The 22,829-nt window shown below is 44.5% G+C and overlaps 1 protein-coding gene across 3 annotated transcripts in view; it reads right to left on the bottom strand.

Annotated features, from left to right (window-relative positions):
• Positions 1-6,123: 6,123 nt before the first annotated feature.
• Positions 6,124-22,829, bottom strand: part of HEATR3 (HEAT repeat containing 3) — a 58,081-nt gene continuing 41,375 nt past the window's right edge. Inside the window, exon 13 of one of the 3 annotated variants that reach the window (XM_064383042.1) lies at positions 6,124-6,288. In XM_064383042.1, coding sequence (XP_064239112.1) covers positions 6,139-6,288 — 150 coding nt within the window. In that variant the 3' untranslated portion in view covers positions 6,124-6,138. Of the gene's footprint in view, positions 6,289-11,668; positions 12,165-21,008; positions 22,385-22,829 lie in introns of those variants that run through there. The other 2 variants (XM_021673599.2, XM_012472244.3) reach the window with 2 other exon arrangements.

Here is a 22,829-nt window from a genome sequence, read left to right as displayed (position 1 = left end):
GCAGGATGATAGCCACGGAAGTCAGAATCTGCTAAGGAGTGTAAGTAACAACCCGCCTGCCAGAAAAAACACAAAAAAGAAACAAGAAACAAATCGAACTCCAGATTTTTTTTTCTGCTCAAACCCATTTCTTTCACTGTCTTCTGCATCTCAATAAACGATAACCCCGTCCTTCAAGTGACTCAGGCCAAAATCCTCGACATCACCTTTAAGGTTTTTTCTGCCCCACCACACATCCAATCCACCACTGATGCTGCAGGCTCTTCCTTTAGACGGCAGCTGCCTACTTTTTAGGAAATGCACCAACCGCTGGCATCCAAACCACCAGTGTTTCTTGCTGAGATGATTAAGACTGGTTTCTCTGCTTCCAGCCATGCCTCTTGTCCATCTGCTCTTATCCCAGGAACAAAGAGATCCTTTGCAATGGAAAGCCAGTGTTTCTCCTCTGCGCCATGTTTCCCAGTGGCTTTACACCACACTCAGATCCTTAACACGGCTGCAAGGCCCTTACCTGGTCCAATCCCATCTCCTCTCTAGCCTTGTATCCTGCTACTGGATCACTATGCTGCAGCCACATGCGTCTCTGCATTATTACGGAAACCTCCAGCATGCTCACCCGGCAGGGTCTGCGCACATGCTCGTTGGAGACTGGTGCCTCTTCTCCCAGTAATCTCTGTGCCCTCCTCATTTCCTTCAGGTCTCTGCTCAAATGTTGCTGCCCCAGAGGCCTTCCCTGACCGCTCTCTTCTACAGTAACACGCCTTTACAAATGCTCCATTTACCCAAATTTATTCTTTGGCTTTAGCACTTATTTTTAGCACCCAGCATGCACTTATTTGCCTATTCATTGGTTGTCTGTTTTCCCCACTAGAACGTAAGCTCCTCCATGGGAACAGGAGGTTGGTCTGCAAGGCAGACAGGCTCTAAGATAGTCTCCCATGATCCCCACTTCCTGCTGCTCACATCTTTATGTAATTCCCTCTCCTTCAGTGTGGGTGGGACCTGCAATTTGCATCTAACCAATAGCATATGACAAAGTGATAGGATATTATTCCCATGATTATGTTTGTTGTGGTTGTTTGATACAGAGTTTCGCTCTTGTTGCCCAGGCTGGAGTGTAATGGTGCAATCTTGGCTCACTGCAACCTCTGCCTCCCCGGTTCATGTGATTCTCCTTCCTCAGCCTTCCAAGTAGCTGGGATTATAGGTGCCCACCACCAGGCCCAGTTAATTTTTTTGTATTTTTAGTAGAGATGGGATTTCACCATGTTGGCCAGGCTGGTCCTGCCTTGGCCTCCCAAAGTGTTGAGATTATAGGTGTGTGAGTCACCGTGCCCGGCCATGTTTTGTTTTTGTTTTTGTGTTTTTGAGATGGAGTCTCACTCTGTTGTCCATGCTGGAGTGCAATGGTGCAATCTCAGCTCACTGCAACCTCTGCCTCCTGGGTTCAAACGATTCTCCTGTCTCAGCCTCCTGAGTAGCTGGGATTATAGGCGCCTGCCACCTCGCCAAGCTAATTTTTGTATTTTTAGTAGAGACAGGGTTTCACCATGTTGGCCAGGCTAGTCTCGAACTCATGGCCTCAAGCAATCCACCTGCCTCAGCCTCTCAAAGTACTGAGATTACAGGGGTGAGCCACCGCACCAGGCCCATTATGTTGTTTTATAAGACTCAATCTTGGCCAGGCACAGTGGCTCCCTCCTTCAATCCTAGCCCTTTGGGATGCTGAGGTGGGAGGATTGCTTGAGGCCAGGAGTACAAGACCAGTCTGGGCAACACAGTAAGGTCCTGTCTCTATAAAAAGTTTTTTTTTAATTAGCTGGGCATGGTGGTGCATGCCTTTAGTCCCAGTTACTTGGGAGGCTGAGGCAGGGGGATCACTTGAGCCCAAGAATTCGAGGTTACAGTGAGCTATGCAAAAAATACTTCCATCTTTTTTTTTTTTTTTTGAGTCTTGCTGTATAACCCAGGCTGTGGTATGTGCTCACTGCAACCTCCACCTCTAGGGCTTAAGTAATTCTCTGTCTCAACCTCTCCATAGCTGAGATTATAGGCACCTACCAACATGACTGACTAATTTTTGCATTTTTAGTAGAGATGGGGTTTTAGCATGTTGGCTAGGCTGGTCTTGAACTCCTGACCTCAGGTGATTCACCTGCCTCGGCCCCCCAGAGTTCTGGGATTACAGACATGAGTCACTACTCCTGGCCAATAAGACTTCCATCTTGCTAGCAGATGTGCTCTCTCCTCCTGGCCTGGCCTGAAGCAAGCTACTGCTTGTCAACTGCACAAAGGCAGCTTCCAGGAACTAAGGACCTTTGACCAACAGCTGGTAAAAATTCAATGTTCTCCATCCTATTCCTACAAGAAAATGAAGTCCGCCAACCACTGGAGTGGGCTCAGAAGCAGGTTCTTCTCTAGTTGAGTTTCCAGATGAGAACACGGCACTATTGATAGCGTGATTGCAGCCTGGCAAGAACCTCAAGCAGATAACTCAGGGAAACAGTGCATGGACTCTAGACCCACAAAAACTAAGTAAATGTGGGTTTCCTTAAACTGCTACATTTGCAACAATGTGTTACACAGTAATAGATAACTAATACGGATTGGTTTGTTCATTGCTCTATCCTGAGTACATAGGACAGGATTCAAGCATATCTTAGGTACTAAATAAATATTTGTTGACTGAGTATATTGTTACAGAAAAGCAAAATAGCAAACAAAGTGGGCAAATGTTATAATATGTTACCAGTCATGAGTGTCCTATCTGCATACACATCTAGACTATCTCTAGAAGGGTATACAAGGAAGTAACAAAAGACTGGGGGAGGGAAACTGGAGAATAAGAAATCCAGGAAGAAGTGAGGCTTTCACTTTATACCCTTCTGAACTGTTTGAATTTTTTTTTTTTTTTTTAAAGATGGGGTTTCACCATGTTGGTCAGGCTGGTCTTAAACTCCCGACCTCAGGTGATCCGCCCGCCTTGGCCTCCAAAGTGCTTGGATTACAGGCGTGAGCCACTACGCCCGGCCTGAATTTTTTTTTTTTTTTTTTTTTTTTTTGAGACAGAGTTTCGCTTTTGTTACCCAGGCTGGAGTGCAATGGCGCGATCTCGGCTCACCGCAACCTCCGCCTCCTGGGTTCAGGCAATTCTTCTGCCTCAGCCTCCTGAGTAGCTGGGATTACAGGCACGCGCCACCATGCCCAGCTAATTTTTTGTATTTTTAGTAGAGACGGGGTTTCACCATGTTGACCAGGATGGTCTCGATCTCTTGACCTCGTGATCCACCCGCCTCGGCCTCCCAAAGTGCTGGGATTATAGGCGTGAGCCACCGCGCCCGGCCCTGAATTTTTTTTTTAAGACAGGGTCTCTCTCTGTCACCCAAGCTGGATCTGCAATGGTGTGATCATGGCTCACAGCAGCCTCCAACTCCTGGACTCAGGCAATCCTCCCACCTCAGCCCCCTGAGTAGCTGGGACTACAGGCACACAGCACCACATCCAGCTAATTTTTTAAAATTTTTTTTGAAGGGACAAGGTCTTGCTCTGTTGCCCAGGCTGGTCTCGAACTCCTAGGCAAGGAGGGAGAAATAAGGGAAAAGCTTGGCCCCCTTGTTTTGCATTTTACTTCAGAAAAGGCCCTTGTGGCTTGGCTTTACACATGTCTGGAAAAAGAATTTGTAAAACAAAGGAAATGTTTTAAAAGAAGAAAATAAGAATTTACCTTTCTGCTGCTTTTGTTGTTGTTTGTTTGGGTTTTTTTTTTTTTTTTGAGACAGAGTCTCACTCTGTCACTCAGGCTGGAGTACAGTGGCATACCCTCGAGTCACTGCAACCTCCATCTCCTGGGTTCAAGCTGTCCTCCTGCACTCAGCCTCCTAAGTAGCTGGGACTATAGGGGCATACCACCATGCCTGGCTAATTTTTTGTATTTTTAGTAGAGATGAGGTTTCAACATGTTGGCCAGGCTGGTCTTGAGCTCCTGACCTCAAAAGATCTGCCTGCCTCAGCCTCTGAAAGAGTTGGGATTACAGGTGTGAGCCACCGCACCTGGCCCTTTTCTGCTTCTTCGTGATGTAGTCAAAACATAATGTGCTATTGACTCTGAAATTCTTTGTTTTTTAGGTAGGCCAAGGCAGGAGGGATTCCCCAGGCACTGGGATTATAGGTATGAGCCACTGCATGTGGCCTGAATTTCATTTTTACTTTATAAATGTATCACTTAGACATATACCCCCAAACCAAATAGCCACCATGACTTCCAATTTCAAAGGTTTCCAAGTAAAATCCCTTCTTGAGCACTTACTCCTTTGCTTGGCCCTCTGCCTTCCCCATCCAGGAATCACCCTAGTCTGTTGTACCTGCCCGGTAATCCCCCTCCAGGATATTTTGCAGGGAGTGCAGTCAACAAAAGAATAGCTGCAGAATTAAATGTGTTTGGAACCACATGCACATTGTGCTTTGATTACTTCACAAAGGAGCAGAAAGGCAAATTTTGTTTCCAGGCATGTGCAAAGTCAAACCACAGGACCATCTCCAAGGTAAAATGCAAAATGAACGGGTCAGGCTTTTCCCCTTATTGTTATTGTGTAGCCAGCCTAACAGACATTTAATTTGAGAAAAACTTTGAATAATAATATGGAGTTACCCTGGAGTTTTGGGATGGTCTAAGAGTAAGCTTTGAAAAGTGTGGCCAAAATGATTATGATCAGGGAAAGGGGAGCAATTTCTGTGTTAATTTCTCTGACATGAAAAAAAATCCAGCTGAAAATCTGCAGGCTGACAAATGGACAGAACCCATTACAGAGCAAGAAAAACTGAGTCAGAGAGGACAGCCTAGAGCTCTGGGAGGCCACACACCTTGCGCCAGAAATCGAAGCTGCCAAACTTATCACTTACAAACCTTGTTATATCATGTTAGTGGAACGATTTCAAATGTATAGCCCTAATCTGTCTTGAAACTAGCCAATATAGCTGGGTGCGATGGCTCACACCTGTAAGCCCAGCACTTTAGGAGGCCAAGGCAGGTGGATCACTTGAGGTCAGGAGATCGAGACCAGCCTACCCAACATGGTGAAACCCTGTCTATACTAAAAATACAACAGTTAGCCAGGTGTGGAGGCAGGCACCTATAATCCCAGCTACTTAGGAGGCTGAGGCAGGAGAATTGCTTGAACCCGGGAGGCGGAGGTTGCAGTGAGCCGAGATTGTGCCACTGCACAATCTGGGTGACAGAGCAAGACTCCATCTCAAAAAAAAAAAAAAGGCAAAAAATAAACACTAGCCAATATAACCAACTTAAAATATAATGAAAATTATTTATTTTAGGGTTTTAGAGAATATTTGAGACACAGTGAGTGGACTGTTCTTGTGATCACATCTTATTTACCTTCAGTAATTAGCAAAAGACTGACCACAGCAATACAAGATTATTAACCTTGTTCAAAGTTCTAAAACTGGACCTGAAAAACACAACCATAATTAATGTTGAATGATTAATCAACATATATGAATTGATGTCTAAAAAACCTTGAGTTATAAGACATTATCTCTGTCTAGCTTTTTAAATTATAGTTAGTTTTGGGTGTGTGTGCGTATGTGTCTACAAAACATTACAATTTTGCCAGGCACAGTGATGAGTCCCTATAGTTCCTGTCACTCAAGAGGCTGAGGTGAGAGGATTGCTTGAGTCCAGGAGTTCAAGAACAGCCTGAGCAACATAGTGAAACGCCATCTCACAAAACAAGCAAACAAAGCAGCTATAAAACACTGCAACTTCTCACAGGTGACACTATGGCTACATCTGCTTGATATTCAACCTGTTCAAGCCAGACAAGTTGTCAATGTGGCTACAAGTTCATGACTTTGGATTCTATGAAGATCAAAAGCCATGCTCGGGCCAGGTATGGTGGCTCACACCTGGTAATCTCAGAGTTTTAGGAGCCTAAGCTGGAAGGATCACACTTGAGGCCAGGAGTTAGAGGCTGCAGTAAACTATGATTGCACCACTGCATTCTAGTCTGGGTGACATACATAAATAAATAAGGCAGTGCACAGCCTCTTGGCCACAATAACACCCTTTTCAAGAAATATCTGGGTACTTGACTAAATAGCTGCTTTTGCCATTCTTTCATTCATTCATTCTACCAATATATAACACTTGGGTGCAAGGAGGCATAAGTGAGGGTCGTTACTCACAGTCCAGTGGTCCATGGGTTTGTGGGTATGTCTTCCAGCCAATGTGTCATTGTAGCCAAATCTTTTCTCAATTGGTTGGAGTGTGAGCTCCTGGAAAACAGACACAAAAGATGAATAACTCAAGTGGGGAAACTGGTGTTCCTGGAGCAGAGCGTCCTGGTGCCATATCCTCAAATTCCCAAGTGATGAGGAAAGAAGAATGATCAGGAAGAATCTATCTCAACACATTTATTTATTTATTTCTCGCTTTCTTTCTTTCTTTTTTTTTTTTTTTTTGACAGGGTCTCTCTGTGTCATCCCCATGTTGAAGTGCAGTGGTGCGATTTTGGCTCACTGCAGCCTCTGCCTCCTGGGCTCAACCAATTTTCCCTCCTCAGGCTTCCGGGTAGCTGGGACTACAGGTGCATGCCACCATACCTGGGCTAATTTTTTTGTTTTGTTTTGTTTTTGTTTGTTTGTTTCACCATGTTGCCCAGGCGGGTCTTGAACTCCTGGACTCAGGTAGTCCACTTACCTTGGCTTCCCAAAGTGGTGGAGTTACAGACGTGAGTCACCACACCCAGCCCCCATCTCAACACATTTCAAAGAACAAAAATCACACATTCCTCCCATCACTACTTTTTTTGGGGGGGAGGCACGGGAGGTGACGGTCTTCTCTGTCACCCAGGCTGGAGTGCAGTGGCATGATCTTGGCTCATTGCAGTCTTGACCTACCAGGCTCAAGTGATTCTCTCATCTCAGCCTCCAAGTAGCTGAGATTACAGGCACACACCACCATGCCCGGCTAATTTTCTTGATTTTGTTGTAGAGATGAGGTCTTACTATGTTTTCCAGGCTGATCTCAAACTCCTGATCTCAAGCAATCCTCCCACCTCACCTTCCTAAAGTGCCGGCATTACCGGCATGAGCTACAGCACCCGCCCCCTTCACTATTTCCTTCCTTCCTTCCTTCCTTCCTTCCTTCGTTTTCTCCCTCCCTCCCTCCCTCCTTCCCTCCTTCCTACCTTCCTTCCTTCCTTCATTTCTTTTTTGAGACTGAGATGGAGTCTCACTCTATCACCCAGGCTGGAGTGCAATGGTGAGATCTCGACTCACTGCAACCTCCAACTCCCAAGCTCAAGCAAGTATCCTGCCTCGGCCTTCCAAAGTGCTTGGGATTACAGGTGTGAGCCACCGCGCCTGGCCCTCCTTCTAGCTAATTGAAACTATAGGCTATATTATTTTTTGTTGTTTTTTTTGTTTGTTTTTAGACGGGGTTTCACCATGTTGGTCAGGTCTGTCTTGAACTCCCGAGCTCAGGTGATCCGCCTGCCTTGGCCTCCAAAGTGCTTGAATTACAGGCGTGAGCCACCACGCCCAGCTTATTATTGTTAACTATAGTCATCCTATACAGGTATAGAACACTAGAACGTATTCCTCTTATCTAGCTGAAATTTTGTATCCTTGACAAATCTCTCCCTATCCCTCCATTCTCCCTACCCTCCCTAGTCCCTAGTATCCTTTGTTTTACTTTTTACTTTTATGAGATCAACTTTTTTGCAGCTTCCACATATGAATATGAACACGCAGGCCAGGCGCAATGGCTCACACCTGTAATCCCAGAACTTTGGGAGGCCAAGGCGGGAGGATCATTTGAGGTCAGAGGTTTGATACCAGCCTGACCAACATGGTGAAACCCCAAGCATCACTTTAATCTGAGAGGTGAAGGTTGCAGTGAGCCGAGATTGCGCCACTGCAGCCCAGTCTGGGTGATAAAGTGAGACTCTGTTTCAAAAAAAAAAAAAAAAATAGAATATGAACATGCAGTGTTTAACTTTCTGTTCCTGGCTTATGTCACTTAAAATAATGTCCTCCAGTTTCATCCCTGTTGGCACAAATGACAACATGGCTGAATAGTATTCCATTGTGTAAATACACCACATTTTCTTTATCCAGTCATCTGTTTCCAAATGACTGGATCAAGTTGATACCATGTTTTGGTTGATTCTGTATCCTGGCTATTGAGACTAGTGCTGCAATAAACAAGGGGTGAGATGTCTTTTTTTTTTTTGAGACAGAGTCTCACTCTGTTGCCCAGGCTGGAGTGCAGCGGCATGATCTCGGCTCACTGCAATCTCTGTCACCTGGGTTCAAGCAATTATCCGGCCTCAGCTTCCCAAGTAGCTGGGATTACAGGCACCCGCCACCACACCCAGCTATTTTTTGTATTTTTAGTAGAGACAGGGTTTCACCATCTTGGCCAGGTTGGTCTTGAACTCCTAACCTCGTGATCCACTTGCCTTGGCTTCCCAAAGTGCTGGGATTACAGACGTGAGCCACCGCACCTGCCTTTTTTGTTGTTGTTATTGTGATGGCGTTTCACTCTTGTTGTCCAGGCTGGAGTGCAATCATGTGATCTCAGCTCACTGAGACCTCTGTCTCCCGGGTTCAAGTGATTCTCCTGCCTCAGCCTCCCAAGTAGCTGAGATTACAGGTGTATGCCATCAGGCCTGGCTAATTTTTGTATTTTTAGTACAGATGGGGTTTCACCATGTTGGCCAGGATGGTCTCGAACTTCTGACCTCAGGTGATTTGCCAGCCTCTGTCTCTCAAAGTGCTGGGATTACAGGATTAGAGGTGTGAGCCACCATGCTTGGCTGAGATGTCTTTTTGGTATACTGACTTCCTTTCCTTTAAATAAATATCCAGCAGTGGGGTGGCTGGATCATACGGTAGTTGTATTTTTAGTTGTTTCAGGAACCTCCTTAGTGGCAGTACTGGTTTACATTCCTACTAACACTGCATTAGTTCGCTTTTCTCCAGATCCTCACCAGCATTTATCATTTTTTTGTCTTTCTGATAATAGCCATCCTAGCTTGGCTGAGATGATACCTCATTATGGTTTCGTTTTGCATTTCCCTGAAGATTAATGATTTTGAACATTTGTTCCCCTGTATTTGTTGACCACTTGTATGTCTTTACGTCTTCTTTTGAAATCATTTGCCTTTTTTTTTTTTTTGAGATGGAGTTTCGCTCTTGTCACCAGGGCTGGAGTATAATGGCGCGATCTCAGCTCACTGCAACCTCCTCCCCCCAGGGTCAAGCGATTCTTCTGCCTCAGCCTCCCAAGTAGCTGGGATTACAGGTGTCCACCACCACACCTGGCTACTTTTTGTATTTTTTAGTAGAGACAGAGTTTCACCATGTTGGACAGGCTGGTCTCAAATCCTGACCTCAGGTGATCTGCCTGCCTCAGCCTCCCAAAGTCCTGGGATTAAAGGTGTGAACCACCATGCTGGCCCTCATTTGTCTACTTTTAAATCAGATTTTTTGTTTTGCTGTAGAGATGTTTGGGTTTCTTGTATATTCTAGATATTCATCACCTACTGGATGAGTAGTTTGCAAATATTTCCTCCCAATATTCACTCTGATGATTGTTTCCTTTGCTGTTTAGAGGCTTTTTAGTTTGATATAATTCCATTTACTTATTTTTGCTGCCTATGCTTTTTTTTTTTTGAGATGGAGTCTTGTTCTTGTTACCCAGGCTGGAGTGCAATGGTGTGATCTCAGCTCACCACAACCTCCGCCTCCCAGGTTCAAGCAATTCTCCTGCCTCAGCCTCCCAAGTTGCTGGGACTACAGGCGCACGCCACCATGCCCAGCTAATTTTTGTATTTTTGAGTAGAGACAGGGTTTCACCATGTTGACCAGGATGGTCTCGATATCTTGACCTTGTGATCCGCCCACCTTGGCCTCCCAAAGTGCTGGGATTACAGGCGTGAGCCACCGTGCCTGGCATAGATATTTTTTTCTAGTAGATTTATAGGTTCTGGTATTACATTTAGGTCTTTGATCCATTTTGAGTTAATTTTTGTATAGGGTGAGAGGTGAGGGTCTAGTTTCATTCTTTTGTATATGGATCTCCGGTTTTCCCAGCACCATTAATTGAAGAGGCTGTTCTTACCCAGTGAGTGTTCTTGGCACCTTTGCCAAAAATCAGTTGGCTGTAGATAAGTGGATTAATTTCTGGGTTCTCTATTCTGTTCCATTGGTCTATGTGTCTATTTTTATGTCAGTACCATGCTGTTTTGTTTACTACAGTTTTGTTATATATATATATTTATATGTAGACATATGGATACATATATTTTAGACAGAGTCTAAATTTTTCTTTCTTTAGACAGAGTCTAGATTTTTTTTTTAAAGACAGAGTCTTGCTCTGTTGCTGTCTCCAGGCTGGAGTGCAGTGACATGATTTCAGCTCACTGCAACCTTCACTTCCTGGGTTCAAGCAATTCTTGTGCCTCAGCCTCCTGAATAGCTGGGCCTGCAGGCCCATGCCATCATGCCCGGCTTTTTTTTTTTTTTTTTTGAGATGGAGTCTCACTCTGTTACCCAGGCTGGAGTAACATTCTGTTACCCAGCTCACTGCAACCTCCACCTCCCGGGTTCAAGCAATTCTCCTGCCTCAGCCTCCCTAGAAGCTGGGATTACAGGTGTGCACCCCACACCTGGCTAATTTTTGTATTTTTAGTAGAGATGGGGTTTCACCATGTTGGCCAGGCTGTTCTTGAACTCCTGACCCTGGGTGATCCACCCGCCTCAGCCTCCCAAAGTGCTGGGATTAGAGGTGTGAGCCACCATGCCTGGCCAGAAGAATTATCTTCTATCCTAACACAAGAAAGCTAATATAATCGCCCTACACATTGACAAGCACTACTCCACAGGTGTGACTAACCAATAGAACTCTTACACACCCAATGTAAATTTTTGAGCCTGAATATCTTAGACACACACAGACATTTCCCGCACCTCAAAGAACAACTTAAATATAACTGAAGAGCTGAGCACTGTGGCTTATGCCTGTAATTTCAGCGCTTTGGGAGGCCAAGGTGGGCACATCATTTCAGGCTAGGAGTTCAAGCCCAGCTTGGTCAACACGGTGAAAACCCGTCTCAACTAAAAATACAAAACTTAGGAATGGTTGCACATGCCTGTAGTCCCAGCTACTCAGGAGGCTGAGGCAGGAGAATCACTTGAACCGGGGAGGGGGAGGTTGCAGTGAGCCAAGACTGTGCCACTGCACTCCAGCCTGGGTGACAGAGCAAGACTCTGTCTCCAATAATAATAATAATAATAAATAAAAAGCTCAAGGTATTTTAAAATGTGCCAGGCATAGCTGTGGGCACCTGTAGTCCCAGCTACTCGGAGGCTGACGCAGGAGGTTCTCTTGAGCCTGGGAGTTTGAGGCTGCAGTGAGCTATGACTGCATCACTACACTTCAGCCTGGGTGAGAGGGAGACTTCAACAGTAAAACAGAACAAAACACACACTGTCTCTCTCTGTCTATGTCTATACATAACTCAAATATGCTTTGTGTTGCCTTGAGTTCTCCCAAGGTTTCAAGTGCAACCAGTTGTGTGGGTGATCCCAAGAAACACCAGTGGGCAGAGAGGAAGTCCAGTAGGGAAGGGACGGCAGCAACAGTGGATGTGTTTTCCAGCAGGGTGACCCTGGGAGCCTCTAAAACTTAATCTGCTGGAGAACTCTGGGAGCCAATGTAGAAAGTGCTCCTGACCCTCCTGCCCAAGGGGCAGGAGTGTGGGGCCTTTATGCACCTCCTCCTGTCAGTCATCCATGGAGGGATGGGGGCAGGTGAGTCCATTCTCTGCACTTCTGAACCGTCATCCTGCGGCAAAGGAGGACCTGGGGGTTCAAGGAAGTCCTCAGGCAAGGAAATGCAGCGGGTGGCAGCTGGAAGTCAGGCTGGTGTCACCAGAGTGTCAGGATGAAGTCAGGTAGGCGGGACTCCAACTGCATGGGCCACATTCTCTTCCTCATGTTTCTATGTAGGCTTTAGTGACTCTTTTCTCCTGTTTCCTCTGGAATTCACCGGGCTGTGTCATCCCACATAGACTTCTCAGGCTTCTCATTCTTGTCAGCAAGCCTTGGAAGACAGGGACAGGGACTTCCTCACCTCTCAGCACCTGCAGGGAACCAGCATGGTGAGCGCTGAGTCACGTGCAGCCTCCAGATACCCAGTGCCCTGTTCTTTCTAAAGCTCTATTTAAAGCAAGGAGAAAATCCAGAGTGCAAGAGGGATACTCAGGTTTCTGATTCTTATTTTTCTTTCCAAATATAAAGAAAAGAAATCTGGGCTGGGTGCGGTGGCTCATGCCTGTAATCCCAGCACTTTGGGAGGCCAAGGTGGGCCAATCATCTGAGGTTGGGGGTTCAAGACCAGCCTGATCAACATGGAGAAACCCTGTCTCTACTAAAAAAATACAAAAATTAGCTGGGTGTGGTGGCACGTGCCTGTAATCCCAACTACTGGGAAGGCTGAGGCAGGATAATCACTTGAACCCAGGAGGCAGAGCTTGCAGTGAGCCAAGATTTGTGCCATTGCACTCCAGTCTGCACAAGAGAGAAACTCCATCTCAAAAAAAAAAAAAGAAGAAGAAGAAATCCAAGTCACAGCATCAAAAAAAAAAAAATTAAAAAAAAGGAAGAAGACAAGAAGGAGGAGTAAAGGAGGGGGGAGGGGGAGAAAAAAAGAAGGAGGAGAAGGAGAAGAGGGGGAGGCGGAGGAGAAGGAGAGGAAGAGGAAGAGAGGAGAAAAGAAGAAGAGGAGGAAGAGGAGGAAGAAGAAGAAAGGGGAGGAGGAGGAAGAAGAAGATGAAGAAGAAGATAGAAGAAAGAAAGAAAGGAAGAAAGAAATAAGAAGAAAAGAAGAAAAAGAAAGAAGAAGAAGAAAGAAGAAGAAGAGGAGGAAGAAGAAGAAGAAAGAAAGGAAGAAAGAAGAAGAAGAAAGAAAAGAAAGAAGAAAAAGAAAAGAAGAAAAGAAGAAGGAAGAAGAAGAAAGAAGAGGAAGAAGAAAGAAGAAGAAAGAAGAAGAAGAAAAGAAGAAAGAAGGAGAAGAAGAAGAAAAGAAGAAGAAGAAAAGAAGAAGAAGGAAGAAGAAGAAAGAAGAGAAGAGAAGAAAAAGAAGAAGAAGAAGAGAAGAAGAAGAAGGAACAAGAAAGCTGGACCGGGTGCAGTAGCTCACACCTGTTATCCCAGCACTTTGGGAAGCTGAGGCAGGTGGATTGATTGAGCTCAGGAGTTTGAGACCAGCCTGGGCAACATAGTGAGATCTTGTCTCTTCAAAAGATGCAAAAATTAGCTGAGTGTGGTGGCAGATGCCTGTGGTTCCAGTTATTTGGGAGGCTGAGGTGGGAGGTCGGTATGAGCCCAGGAGGTGGAGGTTACAGGGAGCTGAGATCACACCACTGCACTCCAACCTAGGTGACACAGCCATACCCTGTCTCAACAAGACAAAACAAAACAAAACAAAACAAAACAAAACTTTTCTTTTTTAAAAAAAAAATATATAAAGATGGGGGTCTTGCTGTGTTGGCCAGGGTGGCCTTGAACTCCTGGTCTCAAGCTATCCTCCTACCTCGGCTGTAATCCTCCTGGGATTACAGGCATGAGCCACCACACCCAGCCCAAAATACTTTTCAAGAATTATCTTCTACGCAGGGCACAGCGGCTCATGCCTGTAATCCCAGCCCTTTGGGAGGCCGAGCTGGATGGATCACCTGAGATCAGGAGTTTGAGACCAGCCTGTCCAACATGGTGAAACCTGTCTCTATTAAAAAATACAAAAATTAGCCAGGCGTGGTGATGGGCGCCTGTAATCTCAGCTACTTGGGAGGCTGAGGCATGAGAATCACTTGAATCCGGGAAGCAGAGGTTGCAGTGAGCCCAGATTGCACCGTTGCACATCAGCCCGGGCAACAAAATCGAAACTTGATCTCAAAACAAAAAAAAACTACATTTCTTCTTATTTTACTTGAATAACTAATTATATTAAATAAACTCACGATATTGGCTCCCACAAATGAGAGCAGAAACATGTTTTTCCTGGTTTCACTCTTTTTCTTTTTTCTTTTTTGAGATGGAGCTCACTATGTTGCCCAGGCTGGTTTCCAACTCTTGAACTCAAGGAACTCTTCTGCCTCAGCCTCCCAAAGTGCTGGGATTACAGGAGTGAGCTACTGGCCTGGCCTTGGTTTTACTCTTACTAAATGGAAGTAATTGATGATAGTAGATTGTTTACTCAAAAAGAATTTGTTCTTTTCATGGACAAGCATACATGGCTAAAAATGTAAAAAATTTAGGGTAACTGTGTTCTCATAATTAGGACTCCTATATAAGAGTAGGATGGATAAAAATACATTTAAGCAAACTCTCGAAACCACTTGTTTATAGTTTCTCATTCTGCATAGAAAAAAATTACTCAAGTTAATTTTGTTCACTAAAAGAAGAAAATGCTCAATTAACTGGACCAAAATAGTCCCAATTAAAGATATCTATTTCTGGCCAGGCACGGTGGCTCACGCCTGTAATCTCAGCACTTTGGGAGGCCATGGCAGGTGGATCACCTGAGGTTAGGAGTTCAAGACCAACCAGGCCAACATGGTGAAATCCTGTCTTATAAAAAAAAAAAAAAAGAAAGAAAGAAGAAATAAAGATACACATTGTTCTGATGAGCAAAAATTGGGAATCTTTCATGATATGAAGACAGAACTTTTTTTGTTCTTAGATAAACTAATATGTACTTTTAACTTACAGAAAGGACAAGATAAAAAGAGCACTAGGCCAGGCGCAGTGGCTCATGCCTGTAATCCCAGCACTTTGGGAGGTGGAGGTGAGTGAATCACTTGAGCTCCAGAGTTTGACACCAGCCTGGGCAACATAGGAAGACCCTGTCTCCACAAAAAATTAAAAAAAAAAAAATGAGCTGGGCATGGTGGCATATGCCTGTGGTCCCAGCTACTTGGGAGGCTGATGTGGGAGGACTGCCTGAGCCCAGGAGGTTGAGGCTGCAGTGATCCATGTTCACGCCAATGCACTCCAGCCTGGGCCACAGAACAAGACTGTGTCTGAAAAACAAACGAAAAGTAAGATTTTGAAACTCTTGATTTTGTGTGTGTGTGTGTGTGTGTGTGTAAACCAACAGAAGCAATAAGCAGGCTTTGAGGTTTCAGAGAAAAGAACCCAAAAACTTCCTTAAGGAAATTAAGATTTCATAGGAAAATGCTTTCTGACCTCAAACTACAGATGTGTTCTACCTACCTTGGGCCTTGTTTCCCATCTCAGTAGACCACTATTCAGTCAGTTCCCTAAGTGGGAAACTCAAGCGTCATCTTAGCATTTGCTTTTGTTCCATCCTCCAAAGCCTCCGCATCACCAATTCATCCATTTACGCAGGAGGAGGACATTAGCGATTGTGACTCCTTCCTTCAGCTGCAGCTGTCTGTGTTTTCTCCTTCATACTTTTATCTGAAGACTGCTCTGTCTTCACCGGCTCCATTTCCTCCCCTTTCACACTCCAACTCCCTCCAACCTGACTTCTGACCTGGTCACCATGGAAACAGCTCTTGCTAAGATCCCCAGTGACATCCATGCCTCGAAACCAACCGACGTCCCTCATCCCCTCTTGCATCTCTCAACCACATCCAGCTCTTAGCCCCTTCTTCCTTCTGAAGGTGCTCCCTTACTTCTTTTTAAATTATTTTTCTTGAGACACGGTCTCACTCTGTCACCCAGACTGGGGTTCAGTGGTGCAATCTCAGCTCACTGCAAACTCTGCCTCCTGTGTTTAAGCAATTTTCATGCCTCAGCCTCTGAAGTAGCTGGGACTGCAGATATGCACCACCATGCCAAGCTAATTTTTTGTATTTTTGGTAGATACGGGATTTTGCCATGTTGGTCAGATGATCTGGAACTCCTAGCCTCAGGTGATCCACCCGCCTCCGACTCCCACAGTGCTGGGATTACAGGTGTGAGCCACCATGCCCCGCCACTCCCTTGCTTCCTTACTTCTTGACTGAACTCTTCTGGTTTTTTGTTTTGTTTTGTTTTGTTTTTTTTTAATGTATAATATGAGGCTGGGAATGGTGGCTCATACCTGTAATCCCAGCACCTCGGGGGGGCAGAGGGAGGCGGATCACCCGAGGTCAGGAGTTAGAGACCAGTCTGGCCAACATGGGGAAACCCCATCTCTACTAAAAATACAAAACTTAGCTAGGCATGGTGGTGCATGCCTACAGTCCCAGCTACTCAGGAGGCTGAGGCAGAATAGCTTGAATCTGAGAGGTGGAAGGTGCAGTAAGCCAAGATAGTGCCACTGCACTCCAGCCTGGGTGACAGAGTTAGACGGTATCAAAAAATAAAAAAAAAGCCGGGCGCAGTGGCTCACGTCTGTAATCCCAGCACTTTGGGAGGCCGAGGCAGGTGGATCATGAGGTCAAGAGATCGAGACCATCCTGGTCAACATGATGAAACCCCGTCTCTACTAAAAATACAAAAAATTAGCTGGGCATGGTGGCGCGTGCCTATAATCCCAGCTACTCGGGAGGCTGAGGCAGAACTGCCAGAACCCAGGAGGTGGAGGTTGCAGTGAGCCAAGATCGCGCCATTGCACTCCAGCCTGGGTAACAAGAGCGAAACTCTGTCTCAAAAAAAAAAAAAAAACAATAAAAAATAAAAAAATAGAAAAAAAATTAATAAAATGTATAAAATGTAAGCCAGGCAAGTGGCTCATGCCTATAATCCCAGAACTTTAGGAGGCTGAGTTGGGAGGAGCACTTAAAGCCAAGAGTTCAAAAAACCAGCCTGGGCAATATGGCGAGACCCTATCTCTACAAAAATTAAAAAAATTAGGTACTATGACGCACACCTGTGGTCTTGGTCCCAGCTACTTGGGAGACTGAGGTGGAACAATCACCTGAGCCCAGAAGGTGGAGGCTGCAGTGGGCTGTGATGGCAGCACTGCACTACAGCCTGGGCAACAGAGACCCTGTATTAAAAATAATAATAATAATAATAATAAAGGCCGGGTGCAGTGGCTAAGGCCTGTAATTCTAGCACTTTGGGAGGTTGAGGCAGGTGGATCACTTGATGTTAGGAGTTCAAGATGCCTGGCCAACATGGTGAAACCCGGTCTCTACTAAAAATATAAAAATTAGCTGGGTGTGGTGGCACGTGCCTGTAATCCCAGCTACTCGGGATGCTGAGACAGGAGAATCGCTTGAACCTGGGAGGTGGAGGTTGCAGCGAGCCAAGATCATGCCACTGCACTCCAGGATAGGAGACAAGAGAAACTCGGTCTCAAAAAAAACAAAACAGTATAAAATGTAGAGGCTACTGGTGTGAGCCACTTTAAGTGATCCACCCACCTCAACCTCCCAAAATGCTAGGATTACAGGCATGAGCCACCCTGCTCGGCCCTCAGTGTGTATTTTTAATGGGCTATTTTGGGTGATTTTCAAATAAGCATATTTTAAAGCAGATCTTTTTTCCTATGGTCATATGGGGAAAAATTAGTCTTGCTTTGTTGCCCAGGCTGGTCTCAAACTCCTGGTTTCAAGTGGTCCTCCAACTAGGCCTCCCAAAGTGCTAGGGCTACTGGTATGAGCTACTGCACTCAGCCTTCTGGTTTCTTCTATATCTCAGGGGACTCCTGTGTTTCTTTTCAGGTTTATCCTCCAACCAGGCTAGCACATACTAGATTTCTTCACAACTTTGTCTCAATCTTCCTTATTTTCTCTTTCTAGCTCTTACTAGACCAGCAGTTCTTAAAGTGTGTGCCACAGATCCTTTTCAGGGGACTCATGAGGTCAATACTATTTTCACAGTACTAAATGTGACCTGGCACATTGGGGCTGTGGACACTAAAGCGATGGGGTGGAACTGCTGTTGTCTAGTATGAATCAGGGTATGGGCACCAAACTGTATTATCACTGCATTCTCCACACTCATGCACTTACAGGAAAAAAAGCCAGCTGCACTCAAGACTATACTTGATGAATTAGTAAAAACAAATATTAATTGTATTAAATTTTGACTCTTGAGTATGTCTTTTCCATATAGATATTAGTTATTCTAGCACTGTTTATTGAAAAGACTATTGTGTTTCTCCTCCATTGAGTTAACTTGGTATCTTAGTGGAAAATCAATTGACCATATAATTATGAGACTATTTCTGGACTCAGTTTTGTTCCATTGATCTGTCTTTACTTATGCTAAAACCAGACTGATTTGATTGCTATAGCTTTATACACAGTAAGTTTCAAATCAGGTTGCGTGGCGCATATGCACAGCCTAACACCCAGGTCAGCTCCCTTTTTTTTAATGTTTATTTTTATTGAGACAACTTGCTCTCGCTGCCCAGGCTGGAGTGCAGGGGTGTGATCTGGGCTCACTGTAACCTCTGCCTCCCAGGTTCAAGCGACTGTCCTGCCTCAGCCTCCTGAGTAGCTGGGACTATAGGTGCGTGCCACCACGCCTAATTTTTGTAGTTTTAGTAGAGACAGGGTTTCGCCATGTTGGCCAGGCTGGTCTTGAACTCCTGGGCTCAAGTGATCTGCCCATCTTGGCCTTCTAAAGTGCTGGGATTACAGGTATGAGTCACTGTGCCTGGCCCCCCACTTTTTTTTTTTTAAAAGAAAGATTTTGCTCTGTTGCCCAGGATGGAATCATGATTCATTGTAGCCTCAAACTCCACTCCTAGGCTCAAGCCATCCCCCTGCCTCAGCCTCCCAAGTAGCTGAGACTACAGGTGTGCGCCACCACGCCTGGCTAATTTTTTTTAATCTTTAGCAGAGACGAAGTTTCACTGCGTTGCCCAGGCTGGTCTCAACTGAGCTCAAGTGATCCACCCGTCTTGGCCTCCCTAAGTGCTGGGATTACAGGTGTGAACCACCGCGCTTGAACAGTGTTTCTCTTTTTTGCTTTTTGAGATATAGTCTCACTCTGTTGCCCAGGCTGGAGTGCAGTGGCACAATCTTGGCTCACTGCAACCTTCACCTCCTGGGTTCAAGCGATTCTCATGCCTCGGCCTCCTGAGTAGCTGAGATTACAGGCATGAGCCACCACACCTGGCTATTTTTTTTTTTTTTGAGATGGAGTCTTGCTCTGTTGCCTATGCTGGAGTGCAGTGGCAGAATCTCAGCTCACTGCAACCTCCACCTCCCAGTTTCAGGCAATTCTCCTGCCTCAGCCTTCTGAGTAGTTGGGATTACAGGTGCACACTACCACACCCAGCTAGTTTTTGTATATTTGTAGAGATGGTGTTTCACTATGTTGACCAGGCTGGTCTCAAATTCCTCCTTTTAAGTGATCCGCCCACCTCGACCTCACAAAACGCATTACAGGCATGAGCCATGCTGCTCGGCCCCCAGTGTGCATTTTTGGGTGATTTTCAAATAAGTATGTTTTAAAGCAGACTTTTTTTCCTATGGTCATATGGGGAAACATTAGTCTCCATTATCCAGTGCCATGAATAATACTTGCATGCTCTACTGAGCTATTTGTGAATAGTTAAAACTGTCTGGTGTATTTACGAGTTGTTTTCCCTTCTGTGTTGTTAGAGCGGTAAAGTTGAATGGTAGAAATCCAGACCCAATTATCCATGCCTCAGAATCTAAGAAATTTTTAGGATGGCACATCTCCAGTGTAATCTCATCTTCTGTTTTTCAGGATGATTCTGCATTTAACAACCGCTTTAAGAGCTTGATAGTAAAACAGAAAATCACACACAAAACAACCAGAAAACCACTAGCATTTATTTACGCAACTAATATTTATTAAGAGTCGACTATATACTAGGTCCTGTGCTAAATATCCTGCATATTGTTTATAGGTTAGAAATTTGTGGGAAGAACAAGCAGAATGAGAAGCTTTCTTCTCCTTGAAAATAATTATATTTTATAAATAACTGATACAGAGATAATTCCTTTTTGGAAGAATTATTCTCCAGGGAAACATGCTTGGGCCAATCATTTAGCTAAATAATCACTAAACATACACCTATACCTTAAAATTCATGAGCAAGGACCATAATAAAGCGAGGTGTTGCATATGGTACAGCATTTCCATTTTCCCACCATATACAGAATCTGGGTCATTTTACTTGGTGCCATGGGCTAGGAACTCCTAGGGCTGGGAAACAATCTTGGTTTCCCAACAATCTATATCATGTAGGTAAAAACTGTAAAACATACCACAGTGCAGACAAATTCTAACACTACTAGCTCATTTTATGCTGCTATGGAAGTAGTGAATAAAAATTAAGTCCTGGGGCAGGCGCGGTGGCTCATGCCTGTAATTCCAGCACTTTGGGAGGCCAAGGTGGGTGGATCACGAGGTCAAGAAATCGAGACCATCCTGGTGGTGAAACCCCGTCTCTACTAAAAATACAAAAAATTAGCTGGGCATGGTGGCGTGTGCCTGTAATCCTAGCTACTCACGAGGCTGAGGCAGGAGAATTGCCTGAACCCAGGAGGCGGAGGTTGAGGTGAGCCGAGATCGTGCCATTGCACTCCAGCCTGGGTAATAAGAGCGAAACTCCGTCTCAAAAAAAAATAAAAATAAAAATAAAATAAAATAAAATAAAGTCCTATATTGGGTATCTGGCCTTTTATCAAGGCAACTGAGATCAACCATACAGAAATTTTCATATTTCCCTTCTCATCAGGCAAACGGATAGACAATGGAGCCAGTCCAGAGGCCCAGCTGAGAAAATGATGCACTGGGAAACTCCCTCCTTGGGCCCCAGCTGTCACCCTAGTACTTTGAAGACACCGTGAAGTAATGCTGGAAAGTTGTGCTGTTTTAATGTCTCTCATATATTCCAAGCAACATGCATTAGCAAACAAACATCTAGGAATAGGGTTATTTGGTATCTTAAAAAAGATTTTGTAAGACACTGTAACTAGGTCAAGACAGTTGCAGGTGGGCAAAAAGAAAAAAATTAAGAAAAAAAAAGATTTTGTAAGACACAAAACTGTTAAAAAGTTGTTTATTTAAAAATATCTTCTTCCAATTCTGATTCCATATCAAATTAAATCAAGGAATGATGTTACAGCAATAACTCATCAAATTCATGAGTCGGGAGGATGGCAATGACCCCATTAGCTCATTAGTATATTCTAATAAGTAGTGAAATACAAATTCAACTCATTTACTTCTTCACAAAAAGCAAACATAATTTGTATACTTCATATAAAAAAGCTAGTTTATAAAGCCTGTCTTCGTATTTCAGTTTAACGTTAAGCTAATATAAAATGCCTTAAAAAGCCATCCAAACAAAGCTTTGGATTTTCTTTTTCTCCAAAATTCAAGGAAAACATGATTGAAGTTTCTTTACTTTTCGCAAATTAGTTAAGAGCTACCTGAGATTCCTTTATGCTTCCACTCTTCCACCCTTTGAGTTTCCAATGATTAAAATATGTGGGAGACACAATTTAGGGAGTGCTAGAAATGCCACACAGATCTCAACACTTAAAAAAGAGTTTCTGGCCAGGCGCAGTGGCTCACACCTATAATCCCAGCACTTTGGAAGGGAAGGTGGGCGGATCACCTGAGGTCAAGAATTCGAGACCAGCCTGGCCAACATAGTGAAACCCTGTCTCTACTAAAAAAGCGAGGTGTGGTGGTGGGTGCCTATAACACCAGCTACTCAGGAGGCTGAAGCAGGGGAATCACTTGAACCCAGAATGGCAGAAGTTGCAGTGAGCCCAGACTGTGCCACTGTTGTCCAGCCTGGGCAGCAGAGCGAGACTGCATCTCAAGTTAAAACAAAACAAAACAAAACAAAACAGTTTCTGACAGGTTTTTTTTTTTTTTGGAGACTGGGTCTCCCTGTGTCACCCAGGCTGGGGTGCAGTAGCATGATCTCAGCTCACTGCAACCTCCACCTCCCAGGTTCAAGCAATTCTCCTCTTTCAGCCTCCCAAATAGCTGGGATTACAGGGATGCGCCACCCTGCTTGGCTAATTTTTATATTTTTAGTAGAGACAGGGTTTCACCATGTTGGCCTGGCTGCTCTCGAACTCCTGACCCCAAGTGATCCGCCCACCTCGGCTTCTCAAAGTGCTGGGATTACAGGCATGAGCCACCACGCCTGGCCAGGTTTGGAAGTTTTTACAGAATGTAAGCATTAAAGAATGACTTTCAGAAATGTATACATTCAAAGAAAACCTTTTAGTATTTTGAGAATTGAATACTTTGAGGAAGAAGTGGTTTCTTTCTTGGATTAAGAAGTCAGTCTTTTCTCAACAGTTTCTTGATAAGCAATAAACCTTCTCAAATTCATCTTCACATTGTCAAGAACACACAGCTGATCTGTGCTATAATTCCCTTTCCCTTCTTTACGTATCTGCAACAACAACAACAACAAAAGAAAACACACACACACACACACAAAAAAAACATTATATATGACTTGGTACATATGACTAATTCATTTGAATAAAGTATTTAATTTAGGATGTATTTTACCATTTGCTGAACCAGACAGCTGCAAGAATTTGGAAAAAATGTTTTTACTTCCAAGGTAAATGGAACTTGGTAAGTAAAGAGTGAACTGAGAACGTGCACATTAAAAATGACAGCTACAAAGGTGACTGAATGGTAGATGTTAAGTTATATAAGCTATAGAAAGGAGTTATGTAGGCTGGGCGTGGTGGCTCACACCTGTAATTCCAGCACTTTGGGAGGCTAAGGTGGGTGGATCACCAGGTCAGGAGTTCAAGATCAGCCTGACCAATATAGTAAAACCCCGCCTCTACTAAAAATACAAAAATTAGCTGGGCATGGTGGCA

Source organism: Aotus nancymaae, unplaced genomic scaffold (genome assembly GCF_030222135.1).
Source record: "Aotus nancymaae isolate 86718 unplaced genomic scaffold, 86718_ANA_hifiasm-v0.15.2.pri h1tg000030l, whole genome shotgun sequence".
NCBI classification, from domain to species: Eukaryota; Metazoa; Chordata; class Mammalia; order Primates; family Aotidae; genus Aotus; species Aotus nancymaae.
This window is presented reverse-complemented; position numbering and strand designations above follow the sequence as displayed.